The 15,498-nt window shown below is 37.6% G+C and overlaps 1 protein-coding gene across 4 annotated transcripts in view; it reads right to left on the bottom strand.

Annotated features, from left to right (window-relative positions):
* Positions 1-15,498, bottom strand: part of CNTNAP2 (contactin associated protein 2) — a 1,223,788-nt gene that overhangs the window by 221,558 nt on the left and 986,732 nt on the right. For all 4 annotated transcript variants that reach the window (XM_049816392.1, XM_049816394.1, XM_049816395.1 and 1 more), the window contains exon 14: positions 3,112-3,268. In XM_049816392.1, coding sequence (XP_049672349.1) covers positions 3,112-3,268 — 157 coding nt within the window. The remainder of the gene's footprint in view (positions 1-3,111; positions 3,269-15,498) is intronic.

Genomic DNA, 15,498 nt, shown 5'->3' with positions numbered 1-15,498 from the left:
AGTGACATCTCCTCACCTCTGGAGCTCACTTGCTTTTTAGGTATCAATCAACCTGGCTAGAGAAAACTCCTAACTAGGACTCCATAAAATAATTCCAAAACCCAAAAGGTATGATTTGGAATGGGCTAGATTCTGCCAAAACTAAACTGCAAAAATGAAATTTGAACAAAATGTCCTTAAAGACTATAATGAGGCTTTCATTTCTTCTCGTGATTTACACATACCACAGATTAAAATATAATATCTAGTTGTATAACTGTTTTTCATAAATTGTCCTGTAATATACTGTAGTTTTCCTGAAAAAAAACCCTGATACATATCCAAAGAGATGCCATATAAACATCTTGTTTGAAGTTCTGAGTAAACAGTTGTATATCTATTATAACAGGAATCTTATTTTAGATTTTTTAAAAATCTAATAATTATATTAATCTATATATTAGTAGATTCCATATAATCTCAGTGTATATAGGGGGCGTAGAAGCTACAGAAAAAGATTATTGAGTGAATGCTGCTTATTAAATTATCATCTGTGACTCTTAGAGAAGCCACAAGAAGAGATCAAAGTCAATGCTATTTCCCCCATGCATTTCCCTCAGTGTAAAAGAAAACAGTCACCGTGTGGTATATTCATCCAGTGCTTCAAGCAATGAAAACTGTAAGTGCTCCTAATTCTGCCATTATTGTAATTATTATTACAATACCTTCCCCTTATCTTTACTATTTTGTCACAGAACCAAACCTACTTCCCTCCTGCCATAGTGCTCTAGTGCCTATGTTTGAGTCAGAGTCTTCTGACTTTATATTCTTCACTCTCTATATAGTTCTAGCTCTGAAGTTTGGCACCATGTCTGATTCTTCTGTCTCTAATAGTGACTTCTCTATCTCTGTGGTGTTCTATAGTTCACCCCATATTATCACTAACAGCATACTATCTTATCAATGTCAAAGCTTAGGGTGGCAATGTCTGTGACAATGTTTGATTTCCCATATCCTAATCTATCGTTTTTGCAGGGCCTGGAAATTTTCCTTTATTGCTCTAATTTTTCTATTTTTCATATTTGCAGATGACACCAAACTGAGAGGAGTGGCTGATATGCCACAAGATCATGCTGCCATCCAGAGGGACCTTGACAAGCTGGAGAAATGGGCTCACAGAAATATCACAAAGTTCAACAGGGAAAAGTGTAAAGTCTTGCACCTTGGGAAAAACAACCCCATGCAACAGTACATGCTGGGAGCCACCCAGTTGAGGAGCAACTTGTCAGAAAAGGCCCTGGGGGTCCTAGTGGATGCCAAGTTGAACCTAAGCAAGCAATGTGCCTTTGTGGCCAAGAAAGCTAATTGTATCCTGGGCTGCCTTAGGCAAAGTATTGCCAGCAGGTTGAGGGAAGTGATCCTTGCCCTGTACTCAGCACTGATGAGGCCACACCTGGAGTCCTGTGTCCAGTTCTGGGCTTCCCAGTACAAGAGAGATATGGAATTACTGGAGAGAGTCCAGCAAAGGGCCACTAAGATGGTGAAGGGACTGGAGCATCTCTCCTGTGAAGAGAAGCTGAGAAAGCTGGGATGGTTCAGCCTGGAGAAGCGAAGGCTCAAGGGAGATCTCATCAATGTCTATAAATACCTGGAGGGAGGGTGCAAAGGGGGACCCTTTTCAGTGGTGCCCAGTGACAGGACCAGAGGCAATGGCCACAAACTGAAACAGAGGAGGTTCCCTCTGAACATCAGGAAACAGTTCTTTACTATGAGGGTGACCAAGCACTGGCACAGGTTGCCCAGGGAACCTGTAGAGTCTCCATCCTTGAAGATACTCAGAAGCTGTCTAAGCATGGTCCTGGGCAACTGTCTCTAGGTGGCCCTGCTTTAGCAGGGGGTTTGGACTAGATAAACTCCGAGGTCCCTTCCAACCTCAACTATTCTGTGATTGTCCCTCTTTTTTTAAATCCCTGACATATCATTAGATTTCTGTAACTCTATATTCATGAATAGCTGTATGAATTTCTCAATTAACACAAAATAGTTTATGAGTCAGTATTGATTCAATTACCAACAGGTTGCTATTAATGGGAAAAATGTTCATAAAAGTATTGTTGCAACCGGTCACTGAACATTGCATACCATGTAAAATATGCTGCTGCCTGTCGTGCCAAAATAGATACAAACAGTTAAAGCTTACAAATGAATCATTCTAAGAGCACAGAGAGGGTCTCACACAAAATGATGATGAGCTTTACGCAGTAGGTTCATCACTAGAGTGTTTATGGGGAATATAAGAGATGCAGGTTTAATTCTCTTTTCTGCCTGAAGGGATTTAAACCCACATCAATTACCTCACAGCAGACTGCCCCTGTTACCAGGCTGTAAAATACTCTGGGCTAGGACTTCCTCAGTCCCTCTGTTAAAATTGTTCCACCTGGGATGAATCAATAACTATTTATTAGAGAAGAATCTAGAACAAGTTCTCACTGCCTCATCCCAAACGGGCTATAGGTTTATATTCTCAACCAACAGGCCAATGAATATTTAATTATCTCATGCAAAGTGCAAGAGCCTCCTCTGAAATACAGACCCTCATTCCATAATACACTTTAAGTCTAGTCCTTAACACATTTTTCTCATGAAAGATACATAATGAGGGTTGGAGTCACTAGATGAGGGATTTCAACTCGTATCTCTCACATTTTATATGCAAATGCAGCAATAGTACTCCAAAAAGGAGAAATTCAGAGGAAAAAAATAAAATTCCAGAGAAAAATACTGTATTGTAATATAACTGAATATGATGGAGACAAAGTTGCATGGGCAGCCAAAATGCTGGCCTTTCCTAGTAGGACCTGACTTTGCAATTTTAGAATTCTTTTCTATAGCTCAGTTGACTTGAAAACACAAATATACTCCTTATATTTGGCAGTCACAAATACCATGAATGAAATGGAAATGAAGAGATGGGTAGATAGTTTGCAGGAAGGATCACAAATACAGTATTTTTGCCTTTGTTCTTTGGTAAGAAAGGAAATACATAAACAGAAGACATTCAAAATAATGGCAGTGTTGTAAAAGTTAATAGATTCTGGTCATTTTCACTCTGCCTTCTTGTAAACCACTCACCATTGCTTATAATCAGCATCACAGTTGCAGTAGTACTTGGGATCAGTACAGTTGCGCTCAATGCCGCAGGCACATTTTTGAATGCCAGGTCCTGATCCACCCCAATAGTAGTGCTTCTCGTTGGCTTTTCCAACCCACCAGGTATATGGATTCCCTTCTGCAAGGAATGAAAATGCAAGGTTATGATGCATCAAAGAGGTAGAGCTCCATAATGCATTAATTGGGCTCAGATGTTTAATATGCAGATGTTAACAACGCATAACTGGACAGCCATCCCACATTTAGGGCAAACAAATGCATTCATTATTATTGAGCAATTCAAAGGACCTTGCCAGGTAAACAAAACACTTTTTTTTTTTTTTTCTGTATTCATGCAATTTGTAATGATTGAAATTAATTAAATATTTTTTATCTTGTATGCTCTTTGCTTAGCTTATTAACTGTTCTCAGTTTATATAACGAAAATATGTGGACAGCTTCCGTAATTATTTCCAATTAATTTCAAATTCATATACTAAGCTATCAGATGGATTATTCAATATTTGACCACAGATGCTGCACAGAAAGATGGATTAATTTTCTCCCCCCCCCCCCTTTTTTTTTTTTAAATAACAGCTTCTAATTGGAAATTAATCTGTCTTCACTGGAAAACAAACATGTTTGTCATGCTTTCTCCAGCTGCTACAAAGCAAAGCGTAAAGAGATATTGTCAAACTCCAAAAGAATCTTAACCATTTTTAAAAAATGGTTTGGTGGGTTTTTTTTGTATTTAATACTTGTGCAAAGGTGATCTGAACTTTGATATAATCATATTTCTTGGCATTGGGTCTGTAACTTGATATTTTTATATACTACTCTAAGTTTATTTCTAATGCTTTTAGACTAACTAAGCCTCATATGTGTAAATAAATAAATAAATAAAACCCTCTCTAATTTGAAAAAATGCCCTTACTGAAAAGTTTCTTTTTATTCTTCCAGTTCAGCAAGAAACTTAAATATGAGCTTAACTTCAAGCCCATGTGAATAACTCAATCAATCTCAATGTACTTTCTCAGTGATTTTTCACATTTAGAAAACATGATAGAACTCAGCCTATAAACATGTTTCTTTAAAATGTCTTTTCCCCCCTCATCTAATCTGCCGCTGGTATTTTCTCATCAAATCAAATGAAGCTATTTGCATGGAATTCACTTATTACTAAATTTTACAAGTAAAATCCTACATAACAGATATTCTACTTTTCAAAATTTTCTGATTGTGCATCTCACTTATACATCTTAAAAAACTACATCCATAATCCCAAAAATAGTCAATTCACAATTAGATTTGATCATCTATATCATAAATCTACTTATCCCAGACATATGTTGAAAGTAATTCACACAGAACTCTAAAGAAAATTAAATGCCAGAGATGGAGAGAATAACCAAATATCTGCACACGTTAGAAAACCACCAAAACCCCAAAAGACACAGCTCTCTGACAACACTTGCTTTGTTCATTGCTTTGAAATGTTAAACATCATATAAAATAACACTATTGAAAATACAATGTGAAGAATTCATGGCAGCTGACGGTTTTTATTAGATGTTATTATGCTGCACAGTATGACCATTCAGCTCTAGTGCTAATGCAATGGGTATGGTAATAGCGTGACCCAATTCTTAGACTCTAAATTGGTCATTTTAGCTTCTGTGACTCGATTATCATGGAACTAAGTGCTGCGAGTTAAAAGAGTGTGCCATGTGAATGCTGCAGCAGCATTTCCAACCTGCAATACAATCTATCAGATATGAGAGTACATAGCCCTGGCTTCCAAAAGATTATTTAATAAGCATGTAAGGATAAATGTTATCTTTCCACAGTGAATGACAGAATCACTTCTATTGATACAGGATCCAACTACAGCATTAATGATATTTGAAACTCCTATTTTATTTTTTTTTCTTTCGTCTTTGAAAGTTATTTTTTATGCTGTAGTAGAAATGCTGTGGTTTTGACTGTTAGTCAAAATTCTCTTTGTTTACACCCTTCCTGTCAAGCAAAGCATTGCACGATTCAGTCAGCAAGCACTTCATTGGGAAGCAAAACTGTTAATTAAGGCACTAGAAGGAAATTAATTACTTAGAATTGTCAAAAAGAGAATTAGAAATTCAGAAACAGGTAGAAATGATGAAGAGCATGGAAGTGATAGCAGAATTACATGTCAGTCAATAAAATGATGAGCAGCATTTTGTCTAGAGTTCATAAGCTCCATAACAGCAATGCTATGCAGGTAGATTGCAGACACCAATATGACTGGGTGTAACAAATAGTAAAACCCTGCAGTGGAGAGACTAAAAGAACAATAGAAAAGAAAGGCTAGAAGGGAGGATGTATCACGCAGGTAAAAAAATATTTAGAAATAGGATCACTTCCTCTCTCACACTTCACCCTCTTTTATACCTCCGTAGTCTCCTTTTGAGGATGTGAATCCTCCTGCTTCAGAGTGCTTTTCTTTTTTTTTTTCTTTTTTTTTTTTTTCTTCCTGCTTTGGAAGCTGTTGGAAAGGGCTGATCCAAGTAGAAAGTAGTGGTGCACTCCAACATGAAGACTGATCATTAATGGATGTAATTCTATTTTATCATACATGATTATTTTGCTAAAATATCAATACTATTGATCTTATGGCATTCGAAGTATATAAATTCAGTTTAAGGACAAAAAGCAGTGGTGGGAAGAAGTTATACATATAAGTTGTCAAGGGTATTGCGATGACAAGTAATACCAGAAGGTATTTCTTCTGTTTGTGAAGTTAACTTTTCTTACCATAGGAACAAATTTTGAGTCATGGGATAGCTTTTTTGTTGTTGCCATTTATTGACTGTTTTTTCCCCCCAGACTTTTGTGGACAAATAGCATCACGAGAAGGAGGAGCAGGAGAGATACTCTCTGCTTGCCTTGGGATTTTGATTAGAATCAAGTCTTGATGCAGAACTGCTCTTTGGGCACAAAACAGCTCTCCTTCGAGAGCTGCTGGAGGAAGTGTTTCAGTTTATGTGTACTGAGTTATGACCAGGATGCCTTTCCATTTCCTTTTTTAAGAGAAGCCACTTGCAAGGTGTTGTGTGCTTAAAACTCGGTCACTTAGCAGAAAAGTAATGATGGTATCAAAGTAAGATGTGGATACCAAGAAAATAGACAAAGATATCCAGCTTTTAGGACGTCCATTAAACTTACTGACAAAGTTAATAGCTGTGGTGTGAGAACAGCCTTCTAAGGGCAAAATGGCTGATCTTATGTTAATGGGGCATGTGGACATAGGAGTATGGCTGGAACATCAGTTTCAAACTGTATTTTTAGTGATTCAGATCTCTCTCTCTCTCTTTCTCACACACACACAAAACCTTTAACAGTTACATGCAATACAGTTAACAGTGGTTGCAATGGCTTTGCAAGTGCTGGACTTTGGTTAAAATTAATGCAAAATATGAGTTCTTATTTAAATCCATGTGCAATGTTAGCCCAGGTTATTAAATCAAAGTATGTAAAGAATCTAATAATCAGTGTTTTCTATCAAGAAGTGCTCCCCCTCTACAGAATATTCAGAAAAAAAATAAAGGACGAAGGGAACTTTTTTGTATTCTCACAGATGTTTGAGTGTCATAAAAAAGTGATTCCTTTTTCATCTCATAAATGTATCTTTGTGTGAACCATTTCATTTAATATAAAAACATACCCAATGAAAGTTAATGTAGTATGAACTGAACTCTTAACAGCCAATAATATATTTATTTCTAACACAGCTGAACAGTCTCAAAACGTAGAAATTTGAAAGTACACTTTACATTCTACTGAGCGTTTAATAAAACCAATTGGTTTTATTATTTTTAAATGCAACTGATTAATTACAATGGTGTTACTTTCAACATTCTAGTGCTGTTATATCAAAGCTGTTCAGTACCAGTACCTGAAGCCGCAATACCAAAAGAACTCAGAGTAGGGAACTGAATAAAGTGGACAGATGCTCCATGGCACTCTGCATTCAGTAGGCTCCATTCACAATACAGCCCTCAGAGGGCTGATGACTCTATTTCTTGTTTGTAAACTACCTGGAGAAGCTAAATGCTTCTCTTTCATTTATCATCTCCTCCCTGTAGCAAATTTTCCTTCAGTCTCTTCATTGTTCCTTCATTAAAAGACAGCACTTCTTGCAACAAGGATCTGCAAACCCTGGCTGGCTCCCACGGCTATCAAAGGAAGACTGGAAGTGTGTTGCTTCTGCTGAAAGGGAGGAGGCTGTTGTCCACTCCAGCCATTACGCTCATACACCTTTTCCAACTTCTGGAAACAAAGGAGCAAATGCGGTGACTATCCAAGGCTCTTCCCTTGGTTCTCTGTCTCAGCTCTTTCCCATTCCTAGCACTTTATTTTGGGAAAAATAGCAAGAGAAATTAATATTGGCAGCACTGCTAAGAACGTGGCCTGTCTCACCCAGAGTTCTGTGCCTGACAGGGGCAATGGGAGGCAATACTTAGAGAAAAGATCTGAGTTTGGTTATTGCTTGTGGTTGATTACCTTTGCACTCCCTCAGCATCCGTCACTGCAATAAGGATGCTAGAGGGTATATGTCTGCCTCTTCCTGTTAGTGTCTGTTTATAGATCCACTGCCCATGAATTTGCCTAATTCCTTTCTGAACCTGTATATTCTATCTGCATCTGCAGCCTCTCGTGGTGAATCAAAGCGAGCTATGACTTGTTCTGGATAAGGATTATCCTGCTTCTGCCTGTCAGGAAATTCTCCTGACCTCTATCTGGTCCTTAAAATTAAAGGGAATGGTTTATACAGAAAGACTAGGAACACTTTCAAACTGAAACTCAGAACCTCTGAAAATCAAGACAGGTGAAAATTGCTCACTGGGGACCCTGCCTAACTTTAAGGACTACATTTAGCTGTTCCCCTGCAAGACATGAGGTGTTAATTTACTGGACTGGATAGCTTTGAATTGAACTTTTTTTTCTGTTCCAAATGGGACCATTCCAGTTATCCATTAATATTACAAAATCCCTAATGAATACTAAGGGATGTCAACAACAATCACACTACGTGTAAAATTGTTATTATTTTCAGAAAAGATTCTTTTGTTCACTTCTCCAATTCTTTGTTAATGGAACAGATTAAACAGCACAGGTTGAATTAACTGCCCAGTTCTTGTTATCGGCAGAATAGGCCCAAAGATAGGGGCTTTCAAAAATGTATTACAGTTTTGGAAACCTAAATTAATCATAGGTAGAAATGAAAGCTATTTCCCAGCAATAATATAAGATGATGAAATTAAAGACAAAACTTCAAAAAAAGTCAGTCTGCACATGTGGAAAGGCAGGTATAATTCTTCTGGTTTTGAATGAAGTATATTCTTTACATGTCCATGCTGCATTAAGCTACACTGTAACATACGGTACATTTAGCCTCACACAAGGGTAACATGATTTTAGGTCATGGTTCATTAGAGCCTGTGCAGGAATTCTGTCTGATATTGCATTGAAGAAACAGTCACTGAAAGAATAATTTTGTCACTGTTTGAAAAGTTCAGCATGCTAATATGGCTGCGCGCTTCATGGCTTTCACCTTGCTTCTTATTGCCATCTTTTTTCCTTACACCATCAGCAGTATCTATTCCACTCAGGTCAAATCATTTTTATGAACACTGTGAGCCATTTATCTCAGCTTTTGAAGACTTAATATTTGGAAAAAATAAGCAAATGTGGTTTGATGTCACTCATGCAGTAAGTACATCCACATGTTCCAATTTAGGATTATTAAAGTCAAGGGTGTCAAAGCTGGGCGGACTTTGCTGACCTAGTTTATTTTGTGCTGATTTGATTTTTCTCATGTTTATTATGATGTATAAACCTAGGACGAATATGGAGCTGATTCACAGGTTTGCTGCCCCTGCCTTATGTCTTGGAAGTGCACAGCTAGACTGAACGTGCAGCTGCTGAGGAGTTTCATGGCAATAGCAGAAACTCCCGACTGAAGATGCTCAGGGCAGATTCTGCTCCTGCTTGTACTCCAGGCAGACTGTGAGGAAGCTGTGTCAGTTTAAGTGATCACCTAGAAGTCCGAATTATTTGAAACTCAGAGAACAGAGCTGAGAGAAGAGACTGGCTGGCAGGCCACATTTCCAGATTTCAATGAAAATACCTGTGCAGAAAGTGACTCAAGTGAACCTTCTAAGATAAAATGACGATTCATATATATCTATATATGATAGCATTGAGATTGTTTTTCTTTTAATTAATATTTTCTCAATTTTCCATTTTTTTTCAGTAATACTTCTTGCCCTCTATTGCATTGTACAATATATACACATGAATTTAATATGAAATTTTTAATTGAAGTAAATTCTTATGTTGTTATTATCATTTTGTTAACCGATAAATCATTTTTCTTTGCAACCGACTCGGAAAAGTATAAGGAGTGCTGAGTATGTACAAAAAGAGGTTGCATCAGTGGTCATCATTCTACTAATGACTAGGAATTAGATTTGTTAAACCCTCACAGCAACACAAATGGGGCATTTGAGCACATTGGAAACTTGGGGTAGAAAACAGAGATTCAAAACCAAACCAACAAAAGGAAAACAATGGAAAAGAACCCTTGGTCACTTCTGAAAACTAGGACTACCTAATTTATAGCTGCCTGTGAGTTTAGTGGAAGTATGACCTGAAACTTGTAGTTTGTTATCTGTGATAACTTTCATTCTGTAGGTACTTGTGTCTGTTTTAGTTCTTTTTTCATGGTGCTAGTATCCAATAAATTCTTTTTTTTTTTTTTTTTCTTTTTACTTTTACTATGACTAGCCTGGAACATTTGTTTTCTTTATAAGCTCACCAAGGCGGTTGGTCTGTTTGACAGTACTATTTATTTGCAAAAGCAGTGTAAACTGTGTGAAAATTTAAGATTTAAAGTCTGCTCAGAAACAGAAATATGTGATTTCTCAGCCTGCTTATTAATATAAGAATTGATACGATTTGGTGTCTAAATTCATGGCCAAAGCATTTTAATGCAACAACATTTAGAAGGAGGTGGTTTTTTTTTCCTTATTAAGACATTCAGAATTATGTCTTACTTAAAAAGTAATCTATAAATGAAAAATATTGTTAAGATTTTAATAGAAAATGAAGATAAATATTGGACAATACTTGTGAAAAGCATACAAAATATTGCTGATTATTTTACCTTGAAATATTCAAAAGAACATTTTCAATTTAGTAGGGGGATTTTGAGAACTACTGACCAGCTGTATTTGCAACATACAGTGGGGCCTACGTTTTTTTGTCCCAAATGTCAATAAAGTCTCAATCTCAATAAAAAATAATAATAATACTAAAATAAATATAGCAAAATCTCAATATCACACCCTATTCACTGTTTTCTTAAGAGCACCTAGGAATTAATTGCTGTCCTTTTCTGCCACAGCCCTAAAGCAGTGCATTTTGCAATGGAGGCAAGGCATCTCCATAACCCAAACTAGAAGAACTTCCATGGTATCAGGAACTGGAATCAGACATTTAGATGCCCAGCCAGGAGCCCTGGCTCTCCCACATATCATGGAAGAGAAGACTCCTGAGATCAGTCCTCACCATACTTCTTAGGCTTCAGTTATGTTTTGATACATAGACAGGCCTAACTGATAAAAGCCTAGATTTTCTCATCTATGTCCAGTAAAGACAGAGAAGAAGGGAATCTATTCAAGTGCTTGAGAAACAAAATTACTGCCTGCTTACCGGCACTCATGCCTCACGCTGATGGCCACTGCTATGTTCTTCTGTGGATGAAAGTGTTCTCATGTGCCTGTATATTTGCCTACTAATTTTTCAGAGAACTTATTTCATATATGTATATATCAATTTCAAAATATAAAACAGCAAATACAGAATCTTATCCTAGATACTAGACATTTGTTTAAAGCATCTTTTAAGTAAGGCAAGAGGGGTACTCCTTGTTATTGAGTAGCAGTCTGCATTTTTGTTCTAGTATCACAACTGCTTCTTAAAATTTCATTGCCTTGATCCACAAAAATGTAGGCAAAGATGACTTTTCATTCAGAATTAGCAATCTATAAAAAAGATCAGGAGGGAGAACTGCCATATTGATATCCAATGGCAACTTAGGAAAAGCTGTCTGACAGCTTTATTTTGCCATTGGAGAGATTAACTCTTTGCCCCAGCTTATGAAAACCTAGTCCAGTAAAAATGATTTTTTCCCTTGTCATGACTCGTATTCCAAGCTGCAGCACTGCTAACCAAGCCTGACTTATTATTTTTCTTGGAATCAAGTCTCAGTGGTGAGATTTAGCTGGGGAAAGCAGCTGTCAAATGTCCTTGTATGCTACTATTTGCTGGGTTTTAAAGTGAATTGATTATAAAATCACCACTGCCCCTACTACCCTTAACAACATAGGGTGCCAGACTTGCAGGTGTTGCAATTAATTGTGTACTGTAAATTCACTGGATCATTTAAGGCCAAAGAACAGTGTCTTTGCTTAAGGTAATGCTAAGGGGAAAAGGAAAAGTAAGTACTTTTAAACAATAAAATGTCACTCAAGGGATAAAAAGAACATTTACATACATACGTATTTTACAAAAAGAGTTCACTACAATTTTTACCACGTGTGCTGAAACAATGGGCTTATAGTGTTTTTTCTGGGAAGAGGACATACAGGATGTCTAAATCACAGTTAGAAAGTGTAATTGCAGTATGAATAGGCTTTTCACAGCTAGCAATACCCCAGAAAGCTCAGGGGCCAGCAACAACAAAGCTGGGAAAGACTTGATACGAGCTTACGACCCACCTGAAGTTTGCCCAGCCAGGTCATGATAAAACGCACATTTCCATGTCATGGTCTTGGAAAGAACATACTAACAATAAATCAAAGGATTCCATGATTTTGCTAAAGGGGGGAATGTCTTCTTGTGAACAGTTGATAAACTTTTCTCTACCCAACCTTGATGGACAGGTAAACAGCATACACACATACATGTACCCATTACCACCGACACTTTGCAGGTAAATGCAGCTAAAGTCCATCACTTATTTAACTTCTTAAAAAGGACATAAAAAAAATATATTTCAACAGTAAGAGAATGCATTTTGAAGTTTTCTGTAGTCACAGCCTCATTTTGCAGCAGAGATCCATTGGGAAGATTTCAGAAATTGTGGTTATTAGCACTGCAATGACTACTCTTATAAGTAGTATGATTTATAGGGGACTGTAAAATCAAACTCAAATTATTATATCAGACAGTGTAAAACAAGGGTCATTTAAGCTGGCATGCAATACATTATGAGGTAACAGGGCAAATGCAAAAATGAGCTCTCTAAAAAGTTCAGTCAATGATACTGGTATCACAGAATCGCATGCTGTGATCACATTTTTAATGAATTCCCTTGCTGTTAATATGTAATTAAGATAATCAAAACATTCCTTAAATAAATTTAAAATACCAAATAATTCTTGGGATCTTGTTTTGCACACTCACATAGGAGTGCCTTTAACCTATACAGAGAAGAAAATAGATAACATTCTTATGTGTATCTACATTATTCAGCATAGGGTGTCTTTCTGATCCATTTGATCTGATTTGCAGTAGTAACAGCCTACATAGAACTAAATATGACAGCTCCTTAAGAGTTGATGCCATTATTTTGCTAACAAATGAACTAAAACTAACAAGATCCCAAGGTAAATTAAGCTACATTCTAGTGAGCAGAACTGATGAAAGCTTTTTCTGCAAGCAGTCTTTCCTCAGAGGTCCCATACTTCTCTCAAGCATTTCTCCTTTCCAACTGTTGCTCCCTGCCCCCAAGCACAACCAGCAGTAGTTTAAGTTGCAAGAAAAAAGCTATTATAAGAGCCAGAAGGACTTCAGTCTTCTCTCCACCATGAGAACTTAATATCTGGCACTTCATACGGAAGATGGACCATGGCACAATTGGAAATTGGTTTTGAGGAGCACAAGGGTTTTCTTTTGTTGATGAGACTGCTGCAACAGCTGCTGCTGCTGTTGATTTTCTTTCCCCACAAACCCTTGAGGAACCTCAAAACATTCAGCTTTACTTTTCCCTTTCCATTGTGCCTCTACTGCTGTATTGAGAGCCATGAATTCGTGATAACAACACTGATATACCTATGTCAGATCCTGCTGTCTCAAAAAATTTGTCTCTTTTTTTTTTTCAATTACACAGTGTGCATGCACAATTTTGAAGCCACAACTAGCACTAATATATGAATACGGACATTAGCCTGTTTGCATGGTAGTCACACTGCTCCTGAATCGCTCACCATTCCAAATCTGGAAGGTATCTGATCCTTTGGAAATAAAAATGATACAAAACGTGTATTACCATGACTTGTAATGTGCTGTGTTCCATACAATAGCAATGGATTTCAAATGAGGAAAAAATGACTCGATGAGCCTCAGCACTGAGGCTTACAGCAGGCTGACTATCGAGTATATTCAAATTGAAATAAAGGAAGCTACACTACACAAAAACCATCACTCTGGGACCAATAAAGATTAAAGCCGGAGGTCCAAAACCAAGCCATCTGTTAAGCAAGGGTGATTTGAGACAGAAATGGAATGTGTAAAAGAATAACGCTCCCAAATAAGCCCTCCCATCAGAATGCATTTTCATTCTTTTCACATTTCTGTGGTACAAACCCTTTCATTTTGCAAGGCTTTTGCTGTATGAGATTAACCTGTAAATTATTACAGACTATTAAATCCTCTTATTAAAAATCAGAGAAATATACGAATAACCTTTTAAAGGGTATACTTACTACACACAGATTTTAGAATTTGTATGAGGCATCAGTAATGATGATGTTGCTACAACGAAGTCTAAACAGATACAAATTTCATTGTGAAAGGGGACAAGCAGGGAAGTGGGGTAATTGACTTCAGATGTGTGATGTGTTGTCTTCAGCTTAATCTGGAGAAAACCGTCTTTGCGTCCAATGTTGGGATATGGAACAAAAATAATCAGAGCCCCTTTTTAGCTGATCATTTGTCAGACTTGATGATGGGCTTGTGTTTTGCTATTTAGATGATTTTTCTTCTCGGTCAGTTTGGGTCTCATGGCTACTGTGAGAACCATGTCTCTATTGATTTCTGGGAAACAGACGCACATATTGATCAGGACTGACAACTGGAAAGGTTAGGTGATGTGGTTTACATTGTCAAGCTACCACCTCCTACAGTGTGCGCTCAGGGCACTCTTTTTCCTCACTGAAGCTTGTTTCATCAGTCTATTCAAGTGCATTAATTCTCACACATGGGTTTCAGATTTCTCTATGGGAAAATAGAAAATGGCTAATGATGCACTTTATTGAATACCTAATAAGATATTACGATAATCTCTTATTCTATGAGTTGAAATGGCATTTCTTAACTATCATTACATACTCACAGGACAGAGGAATTACACTGATGAAGTGTGTGGAGTACTAGTTGCAGTATTAACAGCAGAAACAGACCTCCAGTTTCACTGGCTGCTGCAAAACTCGATTTCAAAATCCTACATTACTGCACTGACACAAAGAATGATTTCCACTGCTTTGTGTGGTAGAGTTTAAGTCCCACACTCTAGAGACATAATGACATATTGGGGAAGGTAACAACATCAACACTTTTTCCCTTCGTCAATTCTTCGGGTGCCTTTTGTTCTGGCATGCAGTTTTCTTTTGTCAGGACCAGGAGTTTGCCCCCCTGCCTGCAGGGACAGCTTGCTAATACAGATCTTTGAGAAGCCTCAGATGACTGAAGCTTCTCAAGAAAAAGCTGCAGGAATCTTCAGCAGAGACTCCCTCCCAAACACCTCTGCCAGGCAGTGTCACTGGGGGGCACCCCCCTTTCCTTGGGAGCGCCTTTGAGGATGATGCTCTCTAGCGTGTTCCCACCTGAGCAGCACTGCAGCTGAACTGCAGCCATGGAGCTCTCTGATTCAGACCCAGCCCAATGGACTGCCTTCCCGGCCTGACCTTGGACTTGCCTTGTCACTATGGGCTTGCCTAGTGATTGCTGGTCTTCGTCTGAACCTGGCAGTTGTCTCTGGACTTGATCCTGACCATGACTTGATACAGAAATGCCTTCTTCAAGTACTGATATTAATGAGAACGAATTTGATAACCCTTGACTCACACAATATAGCAGTAATTTACAGTGTGAGAAGTGTTTTGAATGTTTTGAACTAGGTGCAGCGAATACTTTTTTCTCCAATTAACGAATGTCTCTTATGGACAAAGTCCATAATCTGGGCATACTCCTCTGCTTATTATTTTTACATTGTCCTCTACATCAAATATATCATTTCTTAATCTACCTTCCAAGATAACTGTGGTC

Source organism: Accipiter gentilis, chromosome 14 (genome assembly GCF_929443795.1).
Source record: "Accipiter gentilis chromosome 14, bAccGen1.1, whole genome shotgun sequence".
NCBI lineage: Eukaryota > Metazoa > Chordata > Aves > Accipitriformes > Accipitridae > Astur > Astur gentilis.
Note: the sequence above shows the minus strand (reverse complement) of the source record. Positions and strands in the feature narration are given on the sequence as shown.